The sequence below is a fragment of the Macaca fascicularis genome, chromosome 14 (assembly GCF_037993035.2).
Source record: "Macaca fascicularis isolate 582-1 chromosome 14, T2T-MFA8v1.1".
Taxonomy (NCBI): domain Eukaryota; kingdom Metazoa; phylum Chordata; class Mammalia; order Primates; family Cercopithecidae; genus Macaca; species Macaca fascicularis.
Genome location: NC_088388.1, coordinates 4950721 through 4963340, shown reverse-complemented (window position 1 = coordinate 4963340; position 12620 = coordinate 4950721). Strand labels below are relative to the sequence as shown.

The 12620-nt window shown below is 53.4% G+C and overlaps 1 protein-coding gene across 1 annotated transcript; it reads right to left on the bottom strand.

The window, feature by feature from the left end:
• Positions 1 to 2112: 2112 nt before the first annotated feature.
• FGF19 (fibroblast growth factor 19) lies at positions 2113 to 8082 on the bottom strand. Its single transcript, XM_005576981.5, has 3 exons — positions 7705 to 8082; positions 7339 to 7442; positions 2113 to 3451 (listed from the first exon to the last, which is right to left on the bottom strand). Exons 1-3 carry the CDS (start codon positions 7934 to 7936, stop codon positions 3137 to 3139), a joined length of 651 nt encoding a protein of 216 aa, XP_005577038.3. The 5' UTR covers positions 7937 to 8082; the 3' UTR covers positions 2113 to 3136.
• Between the last annotated feature and the right edge of the window lie 4538 nt (positions 8083 to 12620).

Genomic DNA, 12620 nt, shown 5'->3' with positions numbered 1-12620 from the left:
GCCTCTTTCTTCATTTTCTCCCTGAAGTGCTGGTCTTCAGAGCACAAAGGATGGAATCTGAACTGGTTCCCTGTGGTTCCCTGCACATAAGAACCACAGGGGAGCTTTTGAAAAAAATCCCAGTGCCCAGACCACACCCATCCCCATTAAATCACAATCTCAGCTGGGCACAGTGGCTCATACCTGTAATCCCAGCACTTTGGGAGGTCAAGGCAGGAGGACCACTTGAGCCCAAGAGATCGAGACCAGCCTGTGCAACATAGCAACACCCCATTGCTACAAATTAAAAACAAATGAGCTGGGCCTGGGTCTGTCGTCCCAGCTACTTGAGAGGCTGAGGCAACAGGATCCTTTGAGCCCAGGAGGTGAAGACTGCAGTGATCGGTGATTACACACTCTACTCCAGCCTGGATGACAGAGTGAGACTGTCTTAAGAAAGAAAGAGAGAGCGAGAGAGAAAGACAGACAAAAAAAAAAAAAAAAAAAAAAAACCCAGAATCTCCATGAGTGGGTTCCAGCTATCATCTTTTTCCAGTGTGCAGCCAAATTTGAGAACCAGTGGACGTAATAGCTCAGGACAGATCATTTGATCCTTGGTGAGGGTTGCTGTGGATAGGCAGCTGACTCTGTGTCAGGCATCCCGCAGACATTATTTCACTGGATTCCTGTATAGCCCTACCATGCAGATCCTGTTAACCTCATGTCCACGGAAGGATGCAGGCTCAGAGAGGTGATGTGACTTACTCAAGGTCACACAGCAATCAAAGGGCCCTGCTCACAGCCCCTGAGCTGCCTCCAGGCCGTGTGGCTCCAGGTGAGTGCCTTTCCTGCCTTGCCCTGCCACAGGTAGAGAAGGCTGTGTCCACAAGCATCATTCAGTCCTGCCTGCCAGCTCTCTAATCAGCATGGTTACATGACGAGGACACCAAAGAATGAGAAGAGTATCTCGATTGGCAAATGGAGACAGGGAATGGCCCAAGGGTCAACTCTGGGTGTCCTGGGCATGTCATCAGTGAGAATGACAAGTGGAGGTCCCCTTTACTGAAGAGCGGGGAGGCTTCGCCTGAAATAGCCTTTATAGTCTTCAACAATGACATTACCCCCCTCACTGCCAACATAAGTACCTGGGAACTACTGCCCTGAGCGACCCAACCCTCCTCCCCAACTCCCTCCACCATCCCTAATTGCTGGCAAACACTCACTTGGAATTGTGTTTCATGCACACATTGGTGTCTGGTTGCACCTGCTCCTCCTTGCACTCAGGATGTGGACCCACACCTGGTCACCCTGACCGCTAATTCTTGCCTTCCCAGCCTGCCTTGCAGCTGGGGCTGGCCTGGTCCTGCGATGCAAACCTGGTTCATAGGATGTAACCGGAATTTGCTGAAAGGTTCTAAGGAAGTGTTGGCTTTCTTGATGAGAGAGGCCCAGCCCAAAATGATTCCCTCTCGCTGAGTACAGAGCGCTCAGCTGAAGCCACAGCAGCCCTGCCGAGACAAGGCCCCAGCATGACAGGGACACCAAGGGAATCACAGAGGGCAGAGCTCAGGTGTCGCTGGGCCATTGGGCCCCTCTGGATTTGCGGCTGGGCAAAAAGAAATCCTATTCGCTCAGGTCAGTGGTCCTCCGTTGAGGGTGATTTTGCCCCCCAAGGACATGCAACAACTTCTGGTGGTACTTTGGTTGTCATAACTTGGGGGTTGCTCTAGGCATCTAGTGGGTGGGCTGCTAAATGCAGGAACATCTTCCCCTCAGTGAAGAGTACTGAGGGTGAGGGGCCCTGACTTAGGCCACTGTTCCTTGGTGTTTCTGTTTCCTGCAACCAAAAATACTCCTGGCAGAGAGGCCGCCCTAACCACTGAGATTGCTAGAGAGAAGGTGGTCTGAGGAAGCCAAGTCCTTAGACATAAGGAAAGGGCAGGACAGCAGGGTCCAAACCAACCTCCACCACTAGAGCTGGCTGGCCCAAACCCGTTGAACTTCCCACCCGAGCTTTTGGTGTCAAGGGCAAACACACCGAGGGTTTCCTCCCGTGGGCGGCGCTGCTCCCCACCAGCCCCTTCCCCACTTTCCCTAACATTCCAGGCGGATAACAGAATGCAACTTTTCATACAAACAAACTCCATTTTAATGTACAAAACAAACCTCACTTACATACATAAATATAATTTGGGGGCATAAATAATGTAAGAAAATAAGAGATGTACATATCAAAATAAATTACTCATAAATATCATGTTGGAAAACTAAGTGCTGGGGAAAGGGTTCTAAGTCTTCCCCCGCTGCTTCCACACCGCAAGTTATTGACAAGACTTGGGGTCTTCAAATCTTTTCTTTTCCTGATTTTTGAACGAGAAGTGCAGGTTGACATAAGGTGGGGGGCCTGGGAAGCCCCAATCCATGGGGAGACATGTGAGGTGGGCAGAGGGCTGGTGGGCTGGGGGGTGGAAGCAGGTGACACCGGGGACAGCAAGTTATTCTCAGGACAGCATCCATGACAGAACTGGCCTCAGGGGGAATTCTCAAGCTGTCCCAGGGCTGGAGTGGGGCTCTGGGCTTCCCCTACTCCTGAAGCCTCTTGGGCCATGCCTGCTTCAGTCAGTTCTGGCCTGGAGGGGTTTGGGAAGGGCAAACGGTCCCTGGAAGTAGATATAGATCAATTCCCACATGGGGTTGAGTGAAATGTACATGCTGTTTTACAGAGTAGATCACCTGTTCCTGAAATTTAAACCACTGCCTATCTTCCGGCTGCTCCTGGGGAAGTGATGAGAAAAAAAAATTAGAGAATTTCAGCTTGACATAAGAATTTTTCCAAAGGAAGTGAGTTCCCCATCAGTGGAGGTATTCAAGCAGGACTGAGACAGCACAGCAGCTTGTCCAGCAACCTCGAGGGAGCAGAATGCGGGCCCGGGCAGCAGCTGGGCAAGCTACAAGCTTACAATGTTATGATCAGACAAGTCTATTGGCTAGAAACTGGCACGGCCAATGGAAAACTCTGAATATGTACAACTTCTAGATGTTTCTTCCTAAAGCTAAACAGAACGTGGACTCGGGACTGCTCTTGTAGAAGCACGGCCTCCACTCTGCAGGTACCACAGCCCCTGGCAGCAGTGAAGAGGCCCGGGCATGGCCTCAGTTATTTCTCAAAGCTGGGACTCCTCACCGCCTCCAGTCCGGTGACAAGCCCAAATGGGTCCATGCTGTCAGTCTCCAGGGGCGAAGAGAACATGTCAGATTCCAAGTGGCCCCTGAGGTCCTCAGGCTCCTCTGGGGCCATGGGCAGCATGGGTAGGAAATGAGAGAGCGGAAGAAAGCCTCTGTTCTTATACAGCTGCCTCTGTTTGGCACTGCTCAGAGAGACCGGCAGGCGGTGCTTCTCGGATCGGTATACATTGTAGCCATCAGGGCGGATCTCCTCCTCGAAAGCACAGTCTTCCTCTGAGTACTGAAGCTGCAGAGAAAACGGGCAGCTCTGAGCAATCCACAGTGGACGGGGAACACGGGTACACATGGACATTTGTGCTACAGACTGTCCCTGGTGGCCACCAGCAGTGACCTTCCCCATGAGCATCTCTTGCATGTTTTATACATACTTCCTGATGTACACACTGTATATGTAAGTATATATAAAATATACCTTTATATATAAGCATATATAATATATAATATACTTTAAGGCCAGGCACAGTAGCTTACACCTGTAGGCCCAGCACTTTGGGAGACCCAGAGCAGGTGGATCACTTGAATCCAGGAGTTTGAGACCAGCCTGGGCAACATGGTAAAATTCCATCTCTACAAAAAGTACAAAAATTAGCAGGGCATGGAGGTGGGCGCCTATAGGCCCAGCTACTCGGGAGGCTTAGAGGTGGGAGGATGGGTTGAGGCTGGGGGGTCAAGGCTGCAGTGAGCAATGATCACGCCCCTGCACTCTAGTCTAGGTTACAGAGCAAGACCCTGTCTCAAAAAAAAAAAAAACAAAAACCCACAACTGTATATATACACAGAGAACACACATATATAAATGTACTGTAAGTATATGTAGTATGTACATTATGTTAATATATAACACATTAATAAATTAAATATACATTTATATACCGTTACAAATTTTTAATAATCTTTATATAGATATACATGCACACAGACAAAACTGAGGTTTATTATTTCATATATGTATATTTTATGTGTATACTTAATACTTCATATACACTTTATATAGACCCAAACAATTTCCACTAAATTACCTCACCTTTTCCGAGAGCCTTGTCCTGAGCAATAATATCCATCAACCCACAGGAATGCCGTCCGTGTTTCCCTCACCCTTTACATTACATACACAACTCCTGGCATTTAAAAAGTTCCTGGGTATTTCACTGGCACTTTGGGAAACACTGATAAACCGGGTTATCATCTTAGGATAAGTCTTTTAAATAAATTGCATGTAATCCGATCTGGAGCCCAGATGAAAGCATCTGTTCCCCACCTATCTCAGAAATCACTGTGTGCCTTTATCATTCTAAGGCCTTCTGGTCTGCAGCAGTTCTGAGAACCATCAGCCCCCCTGTCTCCTCCATTCAGTCACCAAGGGCTTTCTAGGCAGGCTGCCAGAATCCGGATCTCAGTAGCCCCTCCCCCAGGTCAGGCCAGGCCAGGCCGGCGCCCAGCTGGTGGCCGGAAATGTGTGCTGAGGGAAGCCAGTCCCTCTTAGAACATTCATAGTCCACAGGGTTGAGAGGTGCCAGTGGGCAAGTGCCATCCCACACAGGTGTCATTACCCCTTGGTGACCCAGGACAGGCGCGGGCAGGAGCCGGAAGGGCTGGGCAGTAAACACACTGCAGGACGGCCTCAGTCAGGTTTCTGCCTAAGTCTGCAAAGGTCACTGAACTGCAGGTGGGTGAGGATGTGCCTGTGCCAATAAGCTCCTGATAAGAGGCTCATTGCAGCAACCCAGGATCCTGCCGAGCCCACGGATGGCTGGGACAAAGCACTGGACAGCAAGCACGATTTCTCCCAAACATGCCAAATGATAAATAAACAAGGAACACAAAACCGAATAACTGGAGGACCTCCTTCTATTTACTCGGCTTGTCCTTTGGGAGAAATAAGTATTACATTCCCCATACAGAAGATGAAATGACTTCAAGTTTCTAGAAGAATGTGGAATCTTTATTTAAGAAAGAAAGAGGCCAGGCGAGGTGGCTCACGCCTGTAATCCCAGCACTTTGGGAGGCCAAGGCAGGCAGATCATGAGGTCAGGAGTTCGAGACCAGCCTGGCCAGGATGGTGAAACCCCATCTCCACTAAAAATACAAAAAAACTAGCTGGGCATGGTGGCACGACGCCTGTAGTCCCAGCTACTTGGGAGGCTGAGGCAGAAGAATTGCTTGAACCCCACAGGTGGAGGTCGCAGTGAGCCGAGATCATGCCACTGCACTCCAGCCTGGGTGACAGAGCGAGCGAGACTCCGTCTCAAAAAAGAAAGAAAGGAAGAGAGAGAGAAAGGAAAGAGAGAGAGAGAGAAAGGAAGGAAGGAAGGAAGGAAGGAAGGAAGGAAGGAAGGAAGGAAGGAAGGAAGGAAGGAAGGAAGGAGGGAGGGAGGGAGGGAGGGAGGGAGGGAGGGAGGGAGGGAGGGAAGGAAGGAAGGAAGGCAGGCAGGCAGGAAGGAAGGAAGGAAGGAAGGAAGGAAGGAAGGAAGGAAGGAAGGAAAGAGAAAGAGAGAGAAAGATCCTCAATCTGTGTTAGACCATGCACAGGGGATCAAGAGGCACAAAGGGGGCTGGGCCCGGTGGCTCACACCTGTAATCCCAGCACTTTGGGAGGCCGAGATGGGCGGATCACTTGAGGTTGGGAGTTCGAGACCAGCCTGGACAACAAGGTGAAACTCCATCTCTACTAAAAATACAAAAATTAGCTGGGCGTGGTGGTGGGCACCTGTAATCCCAGCTCCATGGGAGACTGAGGCAGGAGAAACGCTTGAACCCGGGAGGCACAGGTTGCAGTGAGCCGAGATCGGGTCACTGCATTCCAGCCTGTGGGACAGAGCAAGACTCTGCCAAAAAGAAAAAAAGAAAAAAAAGGCACAAAGGGATTTCAGGTGACCCAACCCCCAATTTGGGCAGAATGGCGGGTTAGGTTGATGTCCCCTGCTGGCCTCCCATCATTAGAAGCACTCCCCCCACCATCATATATGTCAAAATTAAAGTTGCAAGGGTGGGTTTGGAGCGGCTCTGGGTGGGAGTCAGCGTCCAGCGTGCCGACCACCCCGTTTCCCTGCAGTCCTCTCACGCAGGACTCCGCCATAAAACCTGAAACAGGCGCTCTGAGTACACGGAGCACGACAGAAGCACCGAGCAATTTTGAGACTCTTAAAATGCTTTGTCCCGCTGTTCACAAAGGAGCTGGTTGTGCTGGAGGCGGCCCCGCCTCTGCATCCTTTCTGGGGTGGGGGCCCCGGGCAGGCGCGGCCACCCCCGCCCTGGCCCCTGCTCCGCCAGGGAGTCCGGGGCTGCGTGTGAGGCCTGCGCGGGCCGAGACCTCACACAGCCTCCTCTGCGCGCGGGGCCGCGGGAGGGGCGCGGGTTCGTTCCTTTGAACTCCCAGCCTTTGTTCCAGGGCCACCAGAGCCCCAGCGCTCGTACACTTCCGGCCCCGGGACCTCTGCGGTTACCTGGGCCTTCCCAGCCAGCCGCCACCCCCTGCCCCCACCAGAAAGCGTTTACAGGACAGGTGAGGCCCGCAGGAGGAAAAGCACGCCTCTGGCGCAACTTGACTCCAGCGCATCTGCGTCTAAGCCACATCGTGCTCCTGGTAGATTAAAAATTAATTCTAAAAAAACTCGCCTATCCCAAATGCACTGTTTTCTGCCTTGCTGGACAATTGATTTGTTTTTTAAAGGAAAGTTATGGGTAGACCCTCTTTTTTCTTTCCTGTTCTTTTTTTCTTCTTTTTATACTGGAGGGAGGGAAACGGAGGCGAGGACCACACACGCGCAGGCAGAGGCTGAAAAGGCCCGAGGTGGGTTTTCCTGTTTAATATCAAAGGAGGCCGAATAATGGGTTTCCTCGGTCCGGCTGGGCCGGCCTTTGACTCAATTGCAAATGCAAAGGCAGCTTTTGCCTATTCTCTGGCTACTGGCTGAGACCCTAAATTTCAGTAGAAAATCGTCGGACATGCACTTAATCGGTCTTTGCAATCTCCCTCAAAGTTGCACACGGGTCTGGTCGGAGGAGGCGAGAAAACCCTGGATTCGAACCAGCGCCTTTTTCTCCTTCCGGCCTCCGCCCGGGGACAGGCGTTGGTTCCCCGCCCCGGCGCATCCGCCCCGTGGGGACACTTACCAGCCCCTGCATCTTGCCGTCGGCGCCCATGCAGAGGTACCGCACGCTGTGCACGCCCTTGATGGCCACGGTCCGCAGAGCTACTGCCTTGATCTCCAGCAAACCTGGGCGCAGGGAAAGCGAGAAGCTGCAGCCGGGACCCCCGGGGCTCGCACCACGTGGGTGCGGTCGGTCCACGAGCCTGTGCCTCTCCCTAGCGTCCCGCGCCGTTTGGGGACTAAGGGAGGGATCCTAACGCCCAAGTGCCAAAACCTGGGGTTCCCAGGAGTTGAGGGGTCCGCAGGAGCCTAAGGGTGGCAAAGGAAGGAAGGGCGCTGGGGTGGGATGCGCGGGGCGGGGCGGGCGGGGGACCTGGCTGGCACTCACTGTGCGCGCTTTGGCCCCGCGCGCAGTCCACGACGCCGTCGGTGCGGATGCGCAGGAAGCAGCTGGAGAGCCCATGGGGGCCGGAGGTGTACAGGTGCCGCAGGCGGATGGGGTCGCCCCAGCCGTAGTGCACGTGGGGCCCCGCGTCCGAGAAGGCGAGGGGACGCCCGGCCACGGCCAGCCAGAGGCTGGCCAGGATCCAGGCGTGGACCACCACACACCCGCTCCTCATGGCACCTCCCTGGGGCTCTCGGCGCAGTTCCGGCGATGGGGGTGCGGGAGGCTGGGCGGCGACCGGGATGCGCTGCGGGGCTGTGAGTGCCGGATTGGGATGGCCGTGGCCCTCGATCCTGGACGCAGCGCTCCTGCTCCGACGGCGCGGCGGCTCCGGGCCGGCAACCTTATATAGTAGCGCCTTACGGGCCCCGCGGGTAGGTGCCCAAGACACCCGAGCATTTCTTATCGGGATTGCATCAAGCCTCCGCCCCCCGCACACACCCACTCACACCCCGCCTCCGGCCCCAGCCCCCTCCCCGGGCCCGGGCAGGCAGGCGGCGGCTTCTTGTCCCAGCCGGGGTGACCCCGCCCAGGCCGTTCGGATCTGCGGGAGGAGGAGGCCTCGTTTAGCGGCCGGGTTTCGGGGAACTCCTCCCCACCGCGCAGCGGCCCCGAGGTTCTTGGCTGGGAGAGTTTGACTTTGCAAAGCAATCGACAACTGGGGCCCCTCCCCCAGGCGTCGGGCTCCCAGTGGATGCTCTCGGCATGGGGCACCAGCAGGGGCGGGGTCAGGAACCCCGGGGTCAGAGGTTTGGGGGCACCGAGTTTTGCCTCCTTCACCCTCTAGTCGGTAAAAGCCTCACCTCGGCCTTAGGGTCCTTCCCCTTAAAAGGCCACTCGCACTCCCTCCCCCGACTTTCCCAGCCCAGCACATCTGACGTCAAAGCCGTCCAATAGAATTTCCCCCCGCAGTTCCGACCGTCTCAGGTTCTCCCAGCTTCATCTTCTTGCAATTCCTGCCCCGCCCCTTTTATCCGGGTAAATTGCCCCCCGACGGGGGGCCGGGCGCGCTCTCTGCGGGCCGGGAAACAATGGGAGCCGCGCGGACTGTAGGTGGCGCCGCAGCCTCGGCGTCGGCCTCGGCTTTGCGCTCCTGGCCGCGCGCCCCTGCCTGCTCCGCGCTCGCCCCGGCCCCGCGGCTGTGCCCGAGATGCTACCTGAAAGGGGGCACTGGGAAGAAGGCTCTCGGGCAGGGGGTGCGGGCCAGCTGCGGGATTGGTGAACCCCAGCTTCTCGGCTGGAGGGTGATGGAGGCAGAGGCGCAGGGAGGGAGGCCTGGGCCTCCGTTTCCCGGTTTTTGAGCTGTCTTGTGTCGGGGGTCTGGTCCTTCAGTCCCCGAGTCTCTGCGCACGGGGTCAGGGGGAACAGCACGGTCGGGGAGGTCGAGAGCGCCTTACCTGGTGGGGAGGGGTCGGGAAGGGGCCAAGGAACGGTGATGGGCGCCCCTGGCTTCCGGGCATGTGCCAGGTGAGGAAAGAAATAGGGGCCGCTCCATGAAGTGGTTCCTGTAAATAAAGAAAAGGACATCCAGAGAATACCCTGGCGGGGAATAAAGGGGTCCTCCTAGGGGGGTTTGGCTTAACTCTAATTATTTCTTGTTATTCTTCCAAACCCCCAGCTCCTAGATGTGGGGCCCCAGGAGGCTGGTTTTGGGGCAGAGCCCTCCTGGCCCAGCGCAAAGGCGATGGGGAGGGCAAACGGGAGAGACAGCGAGAGAAATGCCAGGCCTAATGAATTTCAATGAGCACAGGCCACATTCATCCCCCAGTCAGTGACTGGCGTTAATGACTGAGGGCGCAGCAAATGTCACCAGGAAAGTCTTTACAAAAAGACATCATCCCGAAGGCTTTCTAGACCAGGGACCCCCACGCTGTGTGTCTTGGTTCAGAAAGCAGTGGCTTCTGTTAAATCTAATTACTTCCCCCCTGTGGCTTTAAATCGACGGCGGCTCCTATTAAACTTAATTACCCTCCCCTGCAGCTTTCGTTTTAAAGATCCGTGGTAAATGCGTGATAAATGCTCTTGAGGGCGATGGCAGAGGCTGCACTGGGGGACACGACCCAAACCGGGTGGGGGCGATGGCAGCCTCTGGTTCCACACCTACCCCTCTGCAGCCCCTTCCAGGGACATGGGGAAGAGAGTGGCTGATGCGATCAGGGAGCGTGGGGAAATAAGGAAGGCGGCTACTGTCCCCCCAGCCCCTGTTCTGAGCGCTCCATGGATGTTTTCAGCTCAAATCTCTACAAGAACCCCCCCCCATGGTATTCTATTCCTCCCTCCCCCATGGAGCAGGAGGGAAATGGGGGCCCCAGAAAAGTGGCTGAGTGACCCAAGGTCGCACACCCTGTTAGTGGTGAAGTTGGAATTTGAACCCAAACAGTGGGGCTTGTAAATCCAGGCTGTGCTGCGTCTTATCCCGGGACAGGGGCTCTGGGGTCAAACCCACTGTAGTGTGGATCACACCCAGCCACTCCCTGGGTAGGTCGTGGACCACTGACTGATTGTCCTCTCAGCTTGCTCTCAGGCTTGTCCTGAGGGTTACAAGGAAGAGGAGACAGAGGGCCTGGGATGTAGTGCTCACGAAGGTGGTGATGGCAGGCCTGGAGGTCAGCTGTGTACCAGCCATCTCACAGGCACAGCCATGCTCTGAGCGCTTAGGGGATGGATCCTGCTCGTGTGAGGAAGCTGAGGGTCACAGAGATGGACTGCCGGGTCTTGAGGGTTTGCCCCAGGTGGGCCAGGCACACAACCCTGGGTGTTTGCTGGGCTCCCTGGTGTGTGTGGTTGGAGGGAGCCAAGCCCGCAGAGGACAAGGCAGCGCTGGCCAGCAGGGGGCTCTCCAGGCAAGAGCAGAGGTGTGGCAAGGGCTGACTGAGGTCCTCCTCCCACGCAGCTCTGTGCACACCGGAACCTCTGAAGCCACCAGTGTGCTGAATTGGGCTGGCTTTGCTTTTCAGGTTGCGTTTGATTTGCCCCAGGTGGCTAAGCCGGCTGAATCGCCCAGGTGGGGTTTCATTCATTAAGTGGCATGAGCACTGGGGAGCAGGTAGGATCAAGGCACCGCTGACGTCCTGCTCACCCATGCAGGGGCACGGGGGTCTCCAGCCCAGGTGTCCAGAAGGGCTTGGCTTGGTGGCTTTGTTCTGGATTTGATGTGAGCTGTTTTTTTTTTGTTTTTGTTTTTTAATTACCCTGTAGAACTGTAAATCCTTTTTCTGGGGTCTTCCTTCTTCCTTCTGAGGGTGTAGAGCTTCCTTCTTCCTGATTATGGCAAATGAGTCATTTGCACCGTTTCTAAACCCATGTCCCAATGTCTAAGAACATCTTGTTCGGCTTCACCTCCAATTTTTGCATTATGAAAATCATAGTTTTCCTTTCATTTTGCAGTGAGAAATGTACGTTTCGCTGTCAAATGTGCGTTCATCTACATAAGCACTCCCTGGAGCCCCTCCCAAACCCCCTGCCCCCACCTTGTGATTGAAAATTATTTTGTAATTTGAGAAACTTCTGGGGGTGGTAAAAGTCTTTATTAGAAAACAAGAACTGCAGGGTAGCGTGGGACTGAGAGAGCTGTGAACACTGAGGTGATCGAGGCCACGCCCCACAGCTGGTTCCTGGCCAAGTGGAGGCTGAGACCCAGGGACTCCTGAATCTCAGCCCAGTATTTTTGCTAGAACCTGCTAGAACACGCATTATTTCCCCCAAGACTTTCTGATTCACCAACACCCATTTTTTTCCCCTATATGCATCGTTATTCTGAAATGAGGCCACCCAGCTAGCCCAGAAATTGGCAGAGACTATGACAGAGTAGAAGAAGGAAGACCTCTTTGAGATTCCATTTCCTCATTTGTAAAACAACAAAAGGAAAGCTAATTTACAGGGTTAATGTGAGCATTAGAAAAGACATCGCCATCTATCAAGTGACCAATATTTGTAAGATAGAGACAGGCCTGGCACATGTAAAGCACATAACAGAAGGGTAGCTATTGTTACTGATGTAAATGCTGCTCTCTGGTGATCTTGGTTACATTTATTACTTATTTTAACATTTAATGGCAACTCTAGAAAAATATATATAGTGACAAAAAGCTGGATGGAGATCCATTAGAAAAGAGTAAATAGAAGGCTGGGCGCCGTGGCTCATTCCTGTAATCCCAGCACTTTGGGAGGCCGATGCAGGAGAATTGCTTGAACCCGGGAGGCGGAGGTTGCAGTGAGCCAAGATTGCGCCACTGTACTCCAGCCTGGGCAACAGAGGGAGACTCTGTCTCCAAAAAAAAAAAAAAAAAAAAAAAAAAACAGAAGGAGAAGGAGGAGGAGGAGGAGGAGGAAAAGGAGAAGGAGAAGAAGGAGAAGAAAAGGGTAAATAGAAGATGCAAATGTTCTCTATCTTTATTGTGGTAGTGAATACACAGGCAATGACATTTATCAAAGCTCATTAAGCTGTTCCCTTAAAATTAAGGTGCCTTTTTTCAGAGTAATTTCTATTAAATTCTAAAGTAAATTGTGTCTGAATTTTAAATAAGCATTAATAGATCCTTTTTTCCAGTTGTTTTATTGTGTTTAAACATAAACAACATAAAATGTACCATCCTAACCATTTCTAAATGTACAGTTCAGAGGAATTAATACATGCATAAATCTGTGTGGATCACCGCCATCCATCTCCAAAACTCTTTTCATCTTGTAAAAATGACATTCAGCTGGGTGCGGTGGCTCACTCCTGTAATCCCAGCACTTTGGGAGGCTGAGGCAGGTGGATCACTTGAGGTCAGGAGTTCGAGACCAGCCTGGCCAAAATGGTGAAACCCCCATCTCTACTAAAAATACAAAAATTAGCCGGGTGTGGTGGCGCATGC

What these genes read in the sequence shown, in the direction of transcription:
- FGF19 (XM_005576981.5), bottom strand. Translation starts at nt 7,936, where the DNA reads ATGAGGAGCGGGTGTGTGGTGGTCCACGCCTGGATCCTGGCCAGCCTC. An exon ending in GCGGGGCCAAAGCGCGCACA is followed by an intron (nt 7,443 to 7,704) that starts GTGAGTGCCAGC and finishes CCCTGCGCCCAG; the next exon opens with GTTTGCTGGAGATCAAGGCA. An exon ending in ACGGCAAGATGCAGGGGCTG is followed by an intron (nt 3,452 to 7,338) that starts GTAAGTGTCCCC and finishes TTTTCTCTGCAG; the next exon opens with CTTCAGTACTCAGAGGAAGA.